Source organism: Staurois parvus, unplaced genomic scaffold (genome assembly GCF_062004578.1).
Source record: "Staurois parvus isolate SC_StPar_1 unplaced genomic scaffold, SC_StPar_1.0 ptg001328l, whole genome shotgun sequence".
Classification (NCBI taxonomy): domain Eukaryota; kingdom Metazoa; phylum Chordata; class Amphibia; order Anura; family Ranidae; genus Staurois; species Staurois parvus.
In genome coordinates this window covers 2682801-2700397 of record NW_028319124.1, presented here as the reverse complement: position 1 = coordinate 2700397, position 17597 = coordinate 2682801, and the positions used below count along the sequence as shown (strand labels likewise).

Genomic DNA, 17597 nt, shown 5'->3' with positions numbered 1-17597 from the left:
TCTCTGGCACATGCTAACATTTTTGTTGACACATCTACAATAAGGAAAACATTAAACAAGAATGGAGTACATGGGAGGACACCACGGAGGAAGCCATTGCTGTCCAAAAAGAATATTGCAGCACGTTTGAAGTTTGCAAAAGAGCACCTGGATGTTCCACAGCACTACTGGCAAAATATACTGTGGACAGATGAAACCAAGATTGAGTTGTTTGGGAAGAACACACAACACTATGTGTGGAGAAAAGAAGGCACAGCACACCAACATCAAAACCTCATCCCCACTGTAAAACATGGCGGAGGGAGCATCATGGTTTGGGGCTGCTTTGCTGCCTCAGGGCCTGGACGGATTGTTGTCATTGATGGGAAAATGAATTCCAGAGTTTATCAAGACATTTTGCAGGAAAACGTACGACCATCTGTCCGCCAACTGAAGCTCCGCAGAGGATGGGTGATGCAAGAAGACAATGACCCAAAGCATACAAGTAATTCAACAAAACAATGGCTGCAACAGCACAGAATACGCCTTCTGGAGTGGCCCAGTCAGAGTCCTGACCTCAACCTGATTGAAATGCTGCGGCATGACCTTAAGAAATCGAATTCACACCAGACATCCCAAGAATATTGCTACACTGAAACAGTTTTGTGAAGAGGAGTGGTCCAAAATTACTCCAGATCGTTGTGCAGGTCTGATCTGCAACTACAGGAAACGTTTGGTTGAGGTTATTGCTGCCAAAGGAGGGTCAACCAGTTATTAAGTCCAAAGGTTCACATACTTTTTCCTCCCTGCACTGTGAATGTTTACATGTTATGTGCAATTAAACCATGGCAACATCTAATGTTTGTTTAGTATTATGTTCAGCAGACTGTGTTCTTCTATTGTTGTGACTTAGATGACGTTCAGAGCACATTTTATGCCCAATTCATGCAAAACTCCACGTAATCCCAAGGGGTTCACATACTTTTTCTTGCAACTGTACTATAAATGCTAAGAGTCTGTATATTGCCTGGACTTTTGATATCAGTGTTGAAGATTAGATCACTTGCAGCAAACCAACTGTGCAAGATTTATATAAAAGACATCCCTGTGAAGTCTACTGGTTTTTATGCCCAGGTTTCACACGGAGAAAGGACTTCTGCCCGAATTGAGATTAGGCCCTGCCCTAGCTTGGTGATACGCTCCGTTCTGTTATTTATCTTTTAGATGTTTGTTCTAGAGGCTTTGCCATTTGACAATTGAATGACAAGGGGTGGGATTTAACCATCTTAATCCTAACGTGCAGAAGTTGAGTTCCAATGTAAATATAGATTATTTAGTGGACACAGACTGCTCATTTCCACTGATGAATACAAATATATGTTTGTTGGACCTTTTAAATGAATCCATGTCACTGGCGTTATTTAACAGTGTCTCAATGTGTTTGCAGCTAAAAAAGAAAAAGAAGGTGCTGAGTTTAAAGCAGAGGTGAGGTGGTGAACCGCAGAGGGATACAGAAGTTGTTAGAATGTTGAAGCAGTACATTTCTATAAGATGCTTTGTTTTTTAGGATTCGGAGGGGAGGATGGGAACATCCAGTGGCTCCCACACATCACTCAGAAGCAGCGCCAGATTCTCTTCTCAGACCCCCATCTGAGGTGGAGACCCCTGCTCTGCCCCCAGAGGTGCTCTACATGCTGCAAAGTGTTCGGTAAGGCTCTGAAGTCCTGTTTGATTGTGCTGGGTTTTTTTTTTGAGACAAGTTCTGCTTTTGTTTTGTTACAGCAAGAATCATAGTAGGGCAGTGATGCCCTTTCAGTTCTCCCAGAGTGGTTTTCCCTAGAATGACAGATATTTTACTTTGTAAAGTAAATTATTGAATATTAATTACACATCTTCCACTGATGGTGTTATCTAGAGGTATACCTCAAGCTAGTAGAGATCCCCAATTACTAGATTAAACTCTCCAAAATAGGTCAAGCTATCTATAGGGCATCTCATAGTACATTGATAGAAGTAATATTTCAGGGGCAACATTTGAGGCCTGCAAACCTTTTGCATTTTGGTTTATGAGGATCTTTCAATTATTTTTTTGTAGGAAATTAAGGAAATATACCTTATTTATATATTTTTTTTACACTGATGGCAAAGGGCACTCAGGTCTTATAAAGTGCATACGTTGTCAGCAATTTTTTAGGGTTATATACTAAATTTACTCTTCAAGAGAGACAAGGCCCAAAGGCCACCATGACCATATGGGTTGGTTGCCTCCCCACTTATCCTTCTGGCTTAATTAATCTTCTCTGTTACAACGTCTTCAGAGCAAAACAGCCTTTTAATCGCTAACCATGGCAACATTAAGTGATTGGTCACCAGCGTAATCTAGAGAGGTGAACACCACTCTCTGTTGGGTTTCTGTACCTGGCACATACTTAGTAACATCCTTTAGGTTTTTATTATGTATGTATTAAAGGAGAACTTTTTACATTAAGGACTCCTTCAAATGGGCATACCGTTCTGTACAAACGTACCACAAGCTGCCCTTCCATGTGGGATGCACAGGTGTTCAAGCAGTACCATTCATGTCCACTGGGATGCAGTGGTTGTATGGACATAGCAGCTGCTCCCAATTTGACAGGCATACAGGTGCGTGGTCCTGAACACACTGGGGATAACGTCTGCATAGAAACCAATTAGAATCCAGCTTTTATTACCAAAGCCTAACTGAACAAGCTGAAGTTGGAAGCTTATTGGCTATCATGCACAGCTGCACCAGATTCTGAGCGCACCAGCTTTAGTAAATGTGCCCCACGGTCTCTGTATTTGGGACTGTGCATCCGCACCCACACAGCTGTCAAATTGGGACCAATGACTGTCTCAGTGAAGATGGCCCTTTGTTTGGGTGTACAGATTGATATATCCATGTGAATGAGGTCTGAAGAAACATGTGCAAAAATATTCGGTTTAAAGTGTTTAGGTTTGGAGGCACTTTAAATGTTGTAAGAGGGTTAAAACTAGATGCCAAAACCTGTGATATATGTCTTATGCAGATTCAGTGTAAGTCTTCTGATATGCTGTTAGTAAATTATAACACACACACACACACATTATATATATATATATATATATATATATATATATATCTATGTCTATCTATCTCCTTCAAAATTTCCACACACCAGCTCGCATTTGTTGAGTGGAAATTACGTGGGGGCGATCAGGGCTAGGACTAGGGGTGGGTGGGAAGGCCGGTGTTGGGGTCAGTTGCAAGCACTGATCTTGTATGGCTTTCAATAAAGCAACTGAAAGCCATGGGAGGGAGAGGCTTTCCCTTCCACCCTCCCTCCTTTCCCTCCTTTCCCTTTCCCTCCTTTCCCTTCCCTTCCTCCTTTCAGTCCACAGTCCACACTCCTCACCTGCACATACTACTCACCACTGTATCACACCACTGACGTCCGCACTGTGCGTCATTTTGTTTCCCTATTGATGGAAAGTACTTATTTTCCCTTTTGTTTACATTTCTTTATGTTAATATCGTCAAAGTTGTTGTTAATATTTATTTTTGTACATTTATTCTGCATAAAACATTTAACAGTGCCACTTCATGAGATAATTTACGAAGGAGTGTTTAGGGGCGGAAAAATGAGTGGGGCAGGGTAGGGGTTGGGTGGGGCAACTGTTGGCAAGTAACTCTTTAGGCCTGGCTAGTAGTTCAAGACTTTAAATTTGGAGCCCTGTATATATACACTATATTACCAAATGTATTGGGATACCCCTCCAAATCGTTGGATTCAGGTGTTCCAATCACCTCCATGGCCACAGGTGTATAAAATCAAGCACCTAGGCATGCAGACTGCTTCTACAAACATTTCTGAAAGAAATGTTCTCAAAATCTCAGTGAATTCAAGCGTGGTACGGTGATAGGTTGCCACCTGTGCAATAAGTCCATCTGTGACATTTCCTTGCTGCTAAATATTCCACAGTCAACTGTTAGTGGTATAACAAAGTGGAAGCAGCTGGAAACAACAGCAATTCAGCCACAAAGTGGTAGACCACGTAAAATGACAGAGCGGTGTCAGCGCATGCAGAGGTCACAGAAGTCATTAACTGTCTGCAGAGTCAATAGCTAAAGAACTTCGTGTGGCCTTCAGATTAGCACAACAACAGTGCGTAGAGAGCTTCATAGAATGGGTTTCCATGGCTGAGCAGCTGCATCCAATCCTTACATCACCAAGTGCTATATGAGCAGTGGAGAGATTTGTCTCTGGTGTGACAAATCGCGCTTCTCTGTCTGGCAATCTGATGGATGTGTCTGGGCTTGGCGGCTGCCAGGAGAACGGTACTTTCCTGACTACATTATGCCAAGTGTAACGTTTGGTGGATGGGGGATTATGGTGGGAGGTTGTTTTTCAGGGCTTGGGTTTGGCCTCTTAGTTCCAGTGAAGGGAACTCTTAAGGCATCAGCACATCAAGACATTTTGGACAATTTCATGCTCCCAACTTTGTGGGAACAGTTTGAGGATAGCCAACTACACAAGAAATGGCAACCGTCCCAACCTATAACCATCATTAGCAGTAAGGTGCACTGGAAGGGCAATGCACATCGCAAACAAAGGATTTCCCAGTAACATTTTCCATCCAGCCTCAAAAAAAATTTGGCCCTGTTTAACAGTTTGCGTTAAAAACAGAGTGTTTTGTTTGCGCACATTTGCAAATACATTAGTAAGCCCCAAGGGTCCTCAAGGGTCCTCTGTATACTGTGGACATAACTAAAATTTCCAGAGCCCATAGCAGGAGCACATGTATCAATGGATAGGTTAAGGGCAGGTATGCCTAGAGGAGCCCATCCCTCCTTAAAGGTACAGGGACGCACGTGGCACCCAGCTATACCAAAATGACAGCAAAGGCATCCAGTGCAGTGCGTCCCTGCATCCAAATTAACCAACTACACAAAAAATGGCAACCGTCCCAACCTATAAACCAGCTTTAGCAGTAAGGTGAACATGGAAGGGCAATGCACATCACAAATAAACAAAGGATTTCCCAGCAACACTTATCAATCAGCCTGCAAAACAACCAATTTTGCCCTGTCTAACTGTTTGCGTTAAAAACAGAGGGTTTTGTTTGCACACATTTGCAAATACAGTTTGGGGATAGCCCCTTCCTGTTCCAACATGACTGTGCACTAGTGCACAAAGCAAGGTCCATAAAAACATGGATGAGCAAGTTTGGGGTGGAGGAACTTGACTGGCCTGCACAGAGTCCTGACCTCAACCCGACAGAACACCTTTGGGATGAATTGGAGCGAGACTGTGAGCCAGGTCTTCTCGTCCAACATCAGTGCCTGACCTCACAAATGCGCTTCTGGAAGAATGGTCAAACATTCCCATAGACACCCTCCTAAACCTCGTGGACAACCTTCCCAGAAGAGTTGCAATTTTTCTAGCTGCAAAGGGCAGGGCCAACTCAATATTGAAACCCTATGAACTAAGACTGGGATGCAGGCCCAGACTGGCGCAGGCATTTTAGACTGAGCAGCTAATTTTTCCAGGGACCGGGGGGGGGGAAGGTGATAATTTGTGGCGTTGTTTGATGATGGGATATTCATGCAGTCGGTTCTCTGTACTGTAATGGAAAGGGGTGCTGTGATATGAAGGGAGCAGCACTGTAAAGGGGCATTCCCCTTCCTTCTCTGTTATCATCGCCGATTGAGGATGACATCTTTGGTGGGGTGGGAGAGGAGACACAGGAATGGCTGCATATCAGGAGGTGAGCAGCGACCGTGGTCTGTCCGGACTGCAGCCACCGCTTACCAACTGCTGTGCGGCCTGGTTAGTTTTGTTAGGACATACGGGCCTGGTGTGCCCTACGTCCAGTCTGGTCCTGCTGGGATGCCATTAAAGTTCATGTGCGTATAAAGTCAGATGTCCCAATACTTTTGGCAATATAGTGTGTGTATGTATGTATATATATATATATATATATCAATAGATATGGGTTCTTCAAAAGCTGTTATAATAATTGTTGTAATATGTATTAATATGTATATGTGTATATATATATATATATATATATATATATATATATATATATATATATATGTTTGGAAAAGTTTTGAAGACCATATATATACTGTATGTGTGAATATATATATATATATATATATATAGCCACTGTGCCTGTAATCTGACTCTAATCTCTCTTGTTAATGTATTGTGCCAAATTCATGAAGCATTTGCTACACTTTTGGTTCTGATAGCAACTCATGCACCAAATTCAAAAAGTTCTAAAATGTGCAACATTTACAATGTGTTGTATTGAATATACCAAATGTAAAATTGGAGCTAATTAAGACCAACTCTCTTTCGGTGTACAGACAAAAACTGGCTCAGACAGATTTTGCAAAAGTGTATTCTAAAAGTGGCACAGCACGAGCCAAATTCAAGTACAAGTTCTAGACAGTTACATGAATTTGACGCATTCTTCAACACTTTTAGCATACATGAGATACACTTTCGTTAAATCTGCCCACACCAGTCTTTATGAATTCTAGGTACTGTATTTTATTTCATGTGAGGTTTGGATCTGATCAGCAGAGACCTGATCCAGGCCCCTTGTGCAGCTATGCAGGAACAGGTCTTCTACTGTCTGTGGATCTAAATATTTGGTTAAAGTGGATCCATATATTTAAGACTGCTCTGTCTCCAGAGCAGCTTTCCTAGCTACAGAGAGCTTCTAGGCAAAACTCCTCTGGATAGACGCCCTCAACAGCACCAGCACAGCTCAGTCTGGACAGGAATCCACAGAACTTAACAAGATAACCATTGTGCAGGAGACCAGACCAGTCACCCGGCACAAGGAGAGAACAGAGGGAAGGATTCATACTGGATTACTGCACAGATCTGGAAAAACCACATAAAGCACACCCAGATTTAAGTAAGGATACACATGCCTCTTGTATTTAGACAGTACTTGCTTATTCCTACATAAGTAGTTTAATCCCATTAAAATATAAATGGGTTTAATCTGCACAGCCCCTGCCCAATGTTCATTAAGTTGTTATGCATAGGTTGGTCATTTAACAAAAAAATAAATTAGATATAGATGCTGCCATCTTCTTCTGTTCTAAATTACTCAAAAATCTGTGCATAATTGCTAGACAGGAGGGTTATGTTTTTTGAGAGTCAGTAAACTGCTAGAACATTTTAGTAGAGTACCTTAGGTGCTCCTCCTTTTCCCAGCAACCCTCCAGGTCTTAGACCTACCTGTCCCCACTCCTCTGAGATCTTTCCATTGGCAACCATTCATCTACCATGGTTTGGCAAGGCTCAACTCTTTCTCTGCACAATGCATATTCATTCAGTCCTATGGAAAAAAAAGCATCTATTATTTCTCCCAAAGGTCCGTAGGGATTAATGGAGACTGAGTGAAAGAAGCAGAGCCTGGATGGGAGTCTTATAGTAAAGACACTCTACATAGTCCAGCAATTCACACCAGCAGCCATCTCAGAGAAGCGCGGACAAGTTTAAGGTTTGGTGGTGATGACATTTCTAATATAACTGGACTAAAAATATCTGCTGTGCCATAATGTTTGCTATAGAGATTAATTTACTAAATCTGGAAAGTGCAAAATCTGGTGCAGCTCTGCATAGAAACCAATCGGCTTCCAGGTTTTATTGTCAAAGCTTAACTGAATAAGCTGAAGTTAGAAGCTGATTGGCTACCATGCACAGCTGCACCAGATTTTTTACTCTCCAATCATAATAAATCAGCCCCTTTGCATCTATTTTCCCTATAATCCCTTATTACTGTAAGTATGCAAGTGCTGTGCTGTCATTATCCATTGAAGTCTTGGACCATCAAAGCTTACATATCAATGAGGGTGGTTAATATGCACAGACACCACAACCTAATTGTTATATATAGTACGTATATTTGAAAACTGACTTTAAAGGAGCCCAAGGATTCGCCAAACAAAATTATGAAAAATTCTGCAAAATATATGGAGTACAAAAGTTGATTATAAAAACATTACAGGCAAAATTATACCAGTTAATCTTTTAAGGAAGACAAAAAAAAATATTTTCTACAGAGGTATTTAGTATCCCATATACACTCACCGACCACTCTATTAGGTACACCTTGCTAGTATCAGGCTAGACCACCTTTTGTCTTCAGAACTGCCTTAATTCTTCATGGCATAGATTCAACAAGGTGTTGGAAACATTCCTCAGAGAGTTTGGTCCATCTTGACATAAGTTACTTCTGCCTTTCTATCATCTCGAACCAGTCATTCCATTCTCCTCTGACCTCTGACATCAACAAGGCATTTTCGTCTGCACAACTGACGCTCACTTGATATTTTCTCCTTTTTTGACCATTCTCTGTAAACCCTAGAGATGGTTGTGCGTGAAAATCACAGTAGATCAGCAGTCTTTAAAATACTCAGACTAGCCCATCTGGCACCAACAACCAGGCCACATTCAAATTCACTTAAATCCTCTTTCTTCCCCATTGTGATGCTCCGTTTGAGCTTCAGCAAGTCATCTTCACCATGTCTAGATTCCTAAATGAACTGAGTTGTTGCCATGTGATTGGCTGATTAGCAATTTATGTTACCAAACAATTGAACAGGTGTACTTAATGAAGTGGCCGGTGAGTTTATGTAGATATATACAACTCTTATCAGCATAGAGTAAAATTGTTATCAACATAGTTTTCTCAACCTTAGAGGTCCTAAGTCACAATTAGAATATCCAATAGGATGGGTTTTTCAACGTGTTTTGCAGTTGCTGCTCGCTTCTTCAGGAAGGAGGGAGAAAGCGACAAATCTGCAATCAAACAAGGGTCTTGAGTAATGTGCTAGTCATGATTGTACATTTAATTGTTTTACCAGTTCACTAAAAGCTAACTTGTGGTACTCACTAACTCCAAGTACAGAGTCCTGCATATGAAAGATGTCGCACTATGGGTTCCTCGGGGCCAAGCACAGGGACATTTATAGAGGTAAAAGTGGAGAAAGGAATTGGAAGGGTATAGAGAACCAGTTAGTATTCCGAGAGCATCCACTAATTATGGTCTTGGACCATAGTAGCCAGCCTTCTACTGTATTCAGCCATCCGTTATGTAAACTTTCTTCTCTACCTCCTCTGTCTTCATCAGTGTACTCGGTCACTTTGAGAGGCCTCTTTTCCTGGCACTTTGTCAGTACGTGGTATATGAACACTATGACCCAGGAGGTGTGGTATTCTGCCCTGGACAGCCCGATTCAAGTATTTACATCGTCCTTGAAGGGAAGCTGGAACTCTCCCTGACTGATCCTGTAAGGTTTTGTTTTATCCTTGTGTCTCATATTGTGAATAATTGTGATGCTCTCAGTGACCAAAACCGGAAAAAATGGTGTCCTGGGCAAAAGTGTTGAAAAGATGGACTGTCTGCAATGACAATCATAACCATTCAGCTCCTTGCTTTTTTTTTTTACTTTATTGTATATGCATTGTAAACCTAAAAACCTATTACTTACTTGACCCACTATAGACTGCTATACACTTATACTTTGTAGCAAGTATTTTAATAAAAGTAGAAATTCCTGATTTACATTTTTTGCATGTTCAAATTGACCAGTCAGGTCAACACAACTGCCCTAGGCTAGCAAAATTCCAAAATACTTGCATACTGGTTTTTATTGGACACAATGCCAATATTAGGTAAACTGTTACATTTAGAGTTGTATGCAATACCTGCAAACCAAAAATCCTTGTTTTAAGCTACTTTGCTTTCCACATTTGTATTCCTATAATAGACTAGATTAATTGTTCTACTTCAGCTAGAGGATTATTGATTGAGCAATATTTTTGTCAATACTTATAATACAAAAGAAATACCCATTTCTTTTTAGAACAAAGGCTTTATTTTGGCAAATATTGTCTTGTAAAATTATATTTTCTGTGCAATTTAAGGACTAAACCAAAAAAAAAAAAAAATCTGGTTTTGACTAGCATGCATGTAAACCTGTAATCTATTCTGCAATTTGTTCCATTTAAAATGACTAAAATTCTATTTCTGGTACAAAGCATGATAAATTAATTCACAAATTAAATTAAAACAATTCTAAAATTGTGTGTATTTTTATGTTATGATACAAAAAACAAAGAGAACTAAACAAACAGAAGTAAAAAAAAACTTAAATGTGAAGGGTGAACAAATAATAATTAGAAAATTATACATACTTTACAATGCTCCATTTAGGTAACTTTTTGGTTAAAACCTAGAAATGTTGTTGTACTAGTAGAGCTTTACTTTTTTATTTATTTATTTAAATAATTCACTAATTTACCTATTCTTTTTTTTATAATTGCACAACTGAAAGACCAATTGTTGGATAAGAGTCGTTCAGTGTAGCTTAGGGTATGGTTGCCATCATCCCTATTTCCATAATAGAGAAAACTATATCTTACATTTAATGGGATTTTTAAGGCAACCTTGGATTACACAAAAAAAACCCCAGTTATTTAAAAAAAAAAAATCAACTTTTTATTTATACAAATTTCTTTTGTTTTGCTAATCAGCACATACAAAATGGATATTGCATATTAACCAATATATAGTACAGAAATTTAAACAGCTCATTCACTTAGCAAAATTGTAGTTCTTACAATATATATCCAGTGGTATCCCCCAAAGCTGATCATCTTTGAGGGATACCACTGGATACAAATTGCAACAACTACAATTTTACTAAGTAAATGAGCTGTTTAAATTGCTGTACTATATATTGGTTAATATATTGGTTACTATGCAGTGCCCATTTTGTATGTGCTGATTAGCAAAACAAAAGAAATTTGTACAAATAAAATGTAAATTTTTTTAAACAATTGTTTTTTTTTGTGTAATCCAAGGTTGCCTTAAAATCCCATTAAATGTAAGATATAGTTTTCTCTACTATGAAAGACCAATTGTTAGGATGCCAACTCCTGCTTGAATTTGCTGCTGATGAACAGACTCTCAGTATTGTCTGAAAGGCTTTGTTGCCTGTGTATTTGAGCATACACTGAATTTTGGTTGGTTCTTGATAAACCTGCTGAAGTTCACTATGTGGGAGGCGTTGTTGGCCCCCTCGTTTTATTGAAAAAACTCAAAGTAGCTGGGCAGAAAATTGTTGGCTGAACAGAAGCTGAATCCAATCAGATGCAGAGTTATGAGAATACGATATCCAGCAGGAGTTGTTCATCCAACTGAGCTGTTAGTTTAGATGGAGGAATGAGTTCGATATTTTTCATTCATCCTGCAGGTCTGGATGGGCATCAATTATTAGTCTTGAGCTCCGGGCAGGCAACGGGGCAGCCTCTATGATGGCCTTACAATCTGGCCTACTGTTTCTGCTGGGAAAGGAAGAGAATACAAGCACTTATTAAACTGAGATATATACTCACAAAAGTAGCATTGGTAAAAGCATAAAAAATCCAACATCAGCGTATTGGAATAGCAGACAGGTGCGGGTCCCATCCAGAGGGGTGACTCTCAGAATGAAGCTGACGCATTCCAAGAGGAAGCCCTTCTTCCTCAGAGCTCTGAGGAAGAAGGGATCCCCCTTCGAAATGCGTCCGCTTCATTCTGAGAGTCTCCCCTCTCGATGGGTCCTACACCTGTCTGCTCTTCCAGTATCTAATATTGGATTTTTTATGCTTTTACCAATGCTACTTTTGTGAGTATATATTTTAATTTAATAAATTCACCCTTTACTTACTGAGGTAATGTGCAAGGTTGGTGCGCTTTTGTTTTTGTTCCCTGTTACAGTTTCTATTGGGCTTCCCCAGCCTTGTGTTTAAGCTGTACAACCTTTGATCGGCCATTGGATGAACTTTTATATATGGTTCTACCCTCTGAATTCTGATCTGGGTCCAATGCCCAATCTTAACTGGTTGTCTCTAAGTAAGCCTGAACAAATATGACAATGTGCTAAATTGTTTTTTACTGTTTAAAGCCCGGGATCTACTACTATAAGTTTCGCATGTTGCTTTTGTATTAGCCTGATATGAGTACAAGCAGTGATGTATTCCACATATTCTATTCTCTTCCGAGCAGGATGGTACCCGGCACTACATGAAGTCGGTGTCCCCTGGTGATAACGTGCACAGCCTGCTCAGCATCCTGGATGTCCTAACTGTGAGTTGAGAAAAGAGTTGTGGTTCATTTGTTGGATTTTATTTGTCTGATATAGGCAGGTTTCTTTCACAAGACTGCCTTGTACGTTGCCCTGATCCCACAAGGTCAGATGGCTATGAATTTCTGCTACCCTGTATCTAGGTAGGTGACGCGCTTGCTGTTTTTTTTTTTGCAAGTGCTATAATGAAAACCTGCACTGAAAACATGATCTGACCTTCCTTTATGACCTTTTGTTCTGAAAATACTAGTTACCTGGCCTTACTGATCAAGTGTCATTAGTGTTTCCTAAGGCCAAGCACTGAAGCAAACGTTCAGGTAACTAGCATTATCAAAGGAAGGCCAGCAATGACATCGTCCATATTTTTCCAGGTTTTTTACTACCAGTAAGTCAAATCTTTTGCCTCTTTAACCACTTGCCTACCAGGCACTTTTACCCCCTTCCTGCCCAGGCCAATTTTCAGCTTTCAGTGCTGTTGCACTTTGACCATTGCGCACTCATGCAACACTGTACCCAAATGAAATTGTTATCTTTTTTTGGAGACAGATAAAGCTTTATTTTGGTGGTATTTAATCACCACTGTGCTTTTTTTTTTGTTAAATAAACAAAAAAATACCGAAAAATTGTTTTTCTTAGTTTCTGTTATAAAATTTTGCAAACAGGTAATTTTTCTCCTTCACTGATGTGAACTAATGAGGCTGCACTGATAGGTACTGATGAGGCTGCACTGATGGGTACTGATGAGGCTGCACTGATGGGCATTGATAGGCTGCACTGATGGGCACTGACGAGGAGGCACTGATGGGCACTGATAGATATCACTGACTGGCGGCATTGATGTCCACTGACTGGCGGCACTGATGAGCAATGACTAGTAACACTGGTGGCTAATGACTGGCGGCACTGATGGACACTGTTGGGACTGCACTGATGGACACTGTTGGGACTGCACTGATGGACACTGTTGGGACTGCACTGATGGACACTTCTGGGACTGCACTGATGGACACTCCTGGGACTGCACTGATGGAAATTGTTGGGGCTGCACTAATGTCCCCTTGGGGCTACACTGATGTTCTGAAGTGTATATGTGTATATACAGCAGGTGATTACCGGCTCTGCTCTCTCCTCACGCTGTGACAGCGTGGAGAAAGTGCAGCTGATAACCAGCAACTGTATTTACATTGTGATCACCTGTGTCATTGGACATAGCTGATCACATGGTAAAAGGGCGCTGTGATTAGCCCTTTACCATGTCATGTGATCAGCTGTGTCTAACCGCTTCCCAACCACCCTATAGCAGAAATACTGCTACAGGGGGGCACAGGTGCACAAAATCACTTATATATATGTGATTTGACATTTCTGGGTAGGGGGGGGTGCCGCCATTCGCGGCCGCGGCTGTCAATCACCTGATTATTCGCAGGCGCCCGGTGATTTCCGAGGATCTCCGATGGAGAGGAGAAGTGTTTTGTTTACTAGCAGTTTTCCTCCCTGTCAGTCTGGCACACTGTTTGGATAACTGTGCACAGCACAGCCATGCAAAGCAGTGTGATTACAGTGAAGCACAGTGACACTGTCCCCTGTGACGGTGCGCGGCGTCAGATCCCAGCCCTTCTCACCAACTTGTGACCGAAGGACCAGCCGATCTAAGACCACGCTGCCACTTGCGTAACAATGCCACTCTCAGTTGCGCCCTGCACAAAGATTTTCCAGCTCGCTGGACCACAATCTATGTGCCAGCAGCCTGAGAGCGATTGTTACTGGGTCATGTTAATTACGTAATTAACCCTTCACACTGCCACCACCACCTTTTTACAGAGTAGGAGGAAACTCACAAATCTTAGCAGTAACACTATGATGTTTGAATAAGCGCCTGTAAACACGCTGCCACTGCAGACAGATGTATACAAAGGGTTAATACATACAGTAGCACTCTTTTAATTTGCATTAAAAGCTTTAGAGAGTTTAAACACTTTTCAGAAAATAGGATTTATTACTATTGCCACTCTGGATAAAAATATATTGCTTTCCACCCTCTTGTAGATGCTACATAGGGATGTAAGGTGTCATGTGACTCGTATTAAAATGACCTATCTGAATATATGCTTTATATCAATGTGCCCAGTTCCTGCTGAAATTTATGAATTTGTATGGAAAATGACTCATGTGGGATGTACATTTTATGGCCCCTGCTGTAATGCTTACATGTCAAGTGACCGACTGAGTTATGGTTTTACGATCGGGCCAAGGAAACTGTTTGTCAGACACTCTGGCACCAGGCTTAATTAGGAATTACAACCCTGAAGTTTATTCAGCGGTGCCTTATGCAATTGTTACCCTAGTTCAAATACAGACCACATTCCATTCACAGGTGGGAGGGGGGACTGGACGGAGTGAGAATGATATTTGCAGATTATGATACAAGATGGTAGACCTTAACAAAATGGGTGTCAGTGTCCATGTGTCTAAGCGCACAATTGCCACATCCCCTAGTAAAAAAAACACTCCCTGCATACAGTTAACCCTTTGATCACCTCTTTTTGCCCAGTGCCATTAGTACAGTGTCAGTGCTTTTTTTTTTAGCACTGATCACTGTATTGGTGTCACTGGGGATGTCAGTGACACCAAGTCAGTTCCTCCCCAGTGTCACCGCCATTACTAGTAAAAATTAAAAAAAAAAAATCTCAGTATATATACCGCTATTTGTAAACGCTATAACTTTCAGGTACACCAATTAATTTACACGTATTGGGATTTGTTTTAGCAAAGACATGTAGCAGAATATATTTTGGCCTAAATTTATGATGAAATTTGATTTTTACAATTTTTTTTACTGGACATGTTTAATAGCAAAAAGTCAAACATATTGTCTTTTTTTATAGCGCAAAAAAATAAAAAAACGAACAGGCGATCAGCTACCACCGAAAGAAAGCTCAATTTGTGGGAAAAAAAAGGACGTAAATTTCATTTACATGACCTCACAATTGCCAGTTAAATTAACGCAGCGCCGTAACGCAAAAAATGGCCTGGTCAGGAAGGGGGTAAAACTTCTGGAGGGCAAGTGGTTAAAGGGGATGTCGGTGCTTTTAATGGTGCAAGGGATGTTCAGCAAGAAATGGCTTTCCTGTTTAAGCTCCACTCATCTTTGTGTTCTGCAGCTGCCTGCTTGTTTGCCTGTATAGACTATCCTGAACACAGTCATCACGGAAGCCTGTGTCAATCCTGCAAAATACAGATAACACCCTGCATCTTACATGATGTGAGACAGGGACAGTGGTGATTGCAGCACTGTTTGTGAACCTGACTGCTCTATTCTGATCTTGTACTAACCGATCAGCCAGGCACAATAAAATACTACAAACTGAAGAGAGAAGGTATAAACAAAAAATATGACAATTTTGAAAAACAAACAATATTTTTTACAAAACATATCCAATAAAAAAAAAATCTCTTAATAGATATTGGCCAAAACGTATTCTGCTGCAAATCCTTTGGTAAAAAAAATCCCAATAAGTGTATATTGATTGGTTTGCGTGAACGTTATAGCGTCGACAAACTATGGGATACTGTATATACTGGAATTTTTATTTATTTATTTTTATGCTAGTAAAGCAGTGATCAGCGACTTATAATGGGACTATGATAGTGCAGTCTGACACTAACTGACGCTGGAGGGAACTGACTAGCTGCCACTGACATTACCAGTCACATTATTATAGAGTTCAGTGCTAATAATATGCACTGTCATTGTACTAATGACACTGGGCAGGAAGGGTTAACATCTAGGGCGATCAAAGGGTTAAATGTGTGTCTAGCAAGTGTTTATGTGTATACTGTGTGCTGCTTTTACTGGGGATCTAGTTGTTTTTATTCCCTGCTTAGCAGGGAATGAACAAACGACCAGATCCCATCACTGAATACAGGTCTGTGTTGTTCACATTCACAGAGATGTGTTTGGTGAAGCGCAGAGCTAACCAATCCTTGCCAGTAGTCAATCATTGTCACGGACCCGGTAATCAGCATGTGCTGTGACGAATGTGATGAACCACAGCACAGCCAGGTTGGTGGGCACATGCGCTCCCTCCCTGCTGGAGCACGCGATTCCCGTACTAGGTACGTTATCCAGCACAGGAAGGCCGCTCTCCCACCGTACAATTAAAATGTACTAAACCCAGGACCCTGCATTCACTCTATCTGGTATCCCACAGTACACATAACATGGAAATGCAATTATTTTAGTAAATATAAACCGCTAGATACTGTATAAGACATATTTCCTTACAGATACCTTTTCTCATCATCAGTTAAAACAGTCTTGTGACTTCTGTCAGTGTCCAGCAAAGCACTGGTTACAGCTTGTAGGAGGATGCAGAACCCCTGACCTCTGTCTAGACAGTGCCGATTGGCCCTGTGCTGATCACATGCACTCTCCCAAGAGAAAAAAAAACTCTCTAGCAATACACACCAAACTGAGCATGTGCAGCTTGCCCCCGAGCCTCTGTTCTATCAGGAGATATTTAGGAGACACTGGAAGAAGGGGAGGATCAGAGAAGACAGGATCAAACATCGTTTTTACACAATGCGGAGGATTAATCCCTTAGGTTCCACATTGAGTATAACAAGCATGCTTTACTGCATATACCGACTGATTATACTGTTGTGGGTTTAGCAACACTTTAAGTTATACAGCCGTCAAGTGGTTAAAGGGTAATCATGCCTACAATATAAACTTGAAAGAGTTAACATCATCTCAGCAATCCGCATAAGAGCTTTAAAACAAGCCTTTCCTGACCTCTGTAGCCAAAGGCACTGTGGAGAAATGCATCTTTAAATTTCACAATGAACTCATTCAAATCACAACTCCTGCCAGTCTTCCTATCTAAACTAACACCAGGTGCTGTAAGAATTTACAGAGTTGAGTATTCTCTTCCCACCATCATGTGACAGTGATAGGCCATGTCACCTGCTCTTCTATACCTGAAAACACTTAAGGCACCCAGAGGTCAGTGAATGTAACCTTGGTGATTTTTTTTCATTTTGAATTTGTAATATAAGTGTTGTTTGCTATCTGCAGGGCCACCAGAAGCCATACCGCACAGTAACAGCGAAGGCTGTAGAAAAGAGCACGGTGCTACGACTTCCAGTTGAGGCATTTTCTGCTGTGTTCTGCTCCTATCCCCAGAGTTTAATCCGGACTGTCCAGGTTGGTAACTGCAAACACCTGCTTTGTACATGGGACATCGGATAGAAGGAATGTAATTTTGAAAGGTAGTGGATTATCTAGGAAAAATGTTATTGTTCAGTATTATGTTCATGGAACTAAAATGAAGCCATCATATATTTTTTTTTTCTCCCATTCTTCCTTCATCAGATTATTGCTCTTCGTCTGCAGAGAGTCACCTTCCTTGCTCTGCACCATTACTTGGGCCTGACCATTGAACTCTTCCAACATGTA

At 40.9% G+C, this 17597-nt stretch overlaps 1 protein-coding gene across 3 annotated transcripts in view; it reads left to right on the top strand.

Annotated features, from left to right (window-relative positions):
* Positions 1-17597, top strand: part of LOC149436930 (patatin-like phospholipase domain-containing protein 6) — an 84126-nt gene that overhangs the window by 12049 nt on the left and 54480 nt on the right. For all 3 annotated transcript variants that reach the window (XM_089661251.1, XM_089661252.1, XM_089661253.1), the window contains 6 exons: positions 1427-1464; positions 1547-1687; positions 9139-9298; positions 12061-12141; positions 17217-17345; positions 17514-17594. In XM_089661251.1, coding sequence (XP_089517377.1) covers positions 1427-1464; positions 1547-1687; positions 9139-9298; positions 12061-12141; positions 17217-17345; positions 17514-17594 — 630 coding nt within the window. The remainder of the gene's footprint in view (positions 1-1426; positions 1465-1546; positions 1688-9138; positions 9299-12060; positions 12142-17216; positions 17346-17513; positions 17595-17597) is intronic.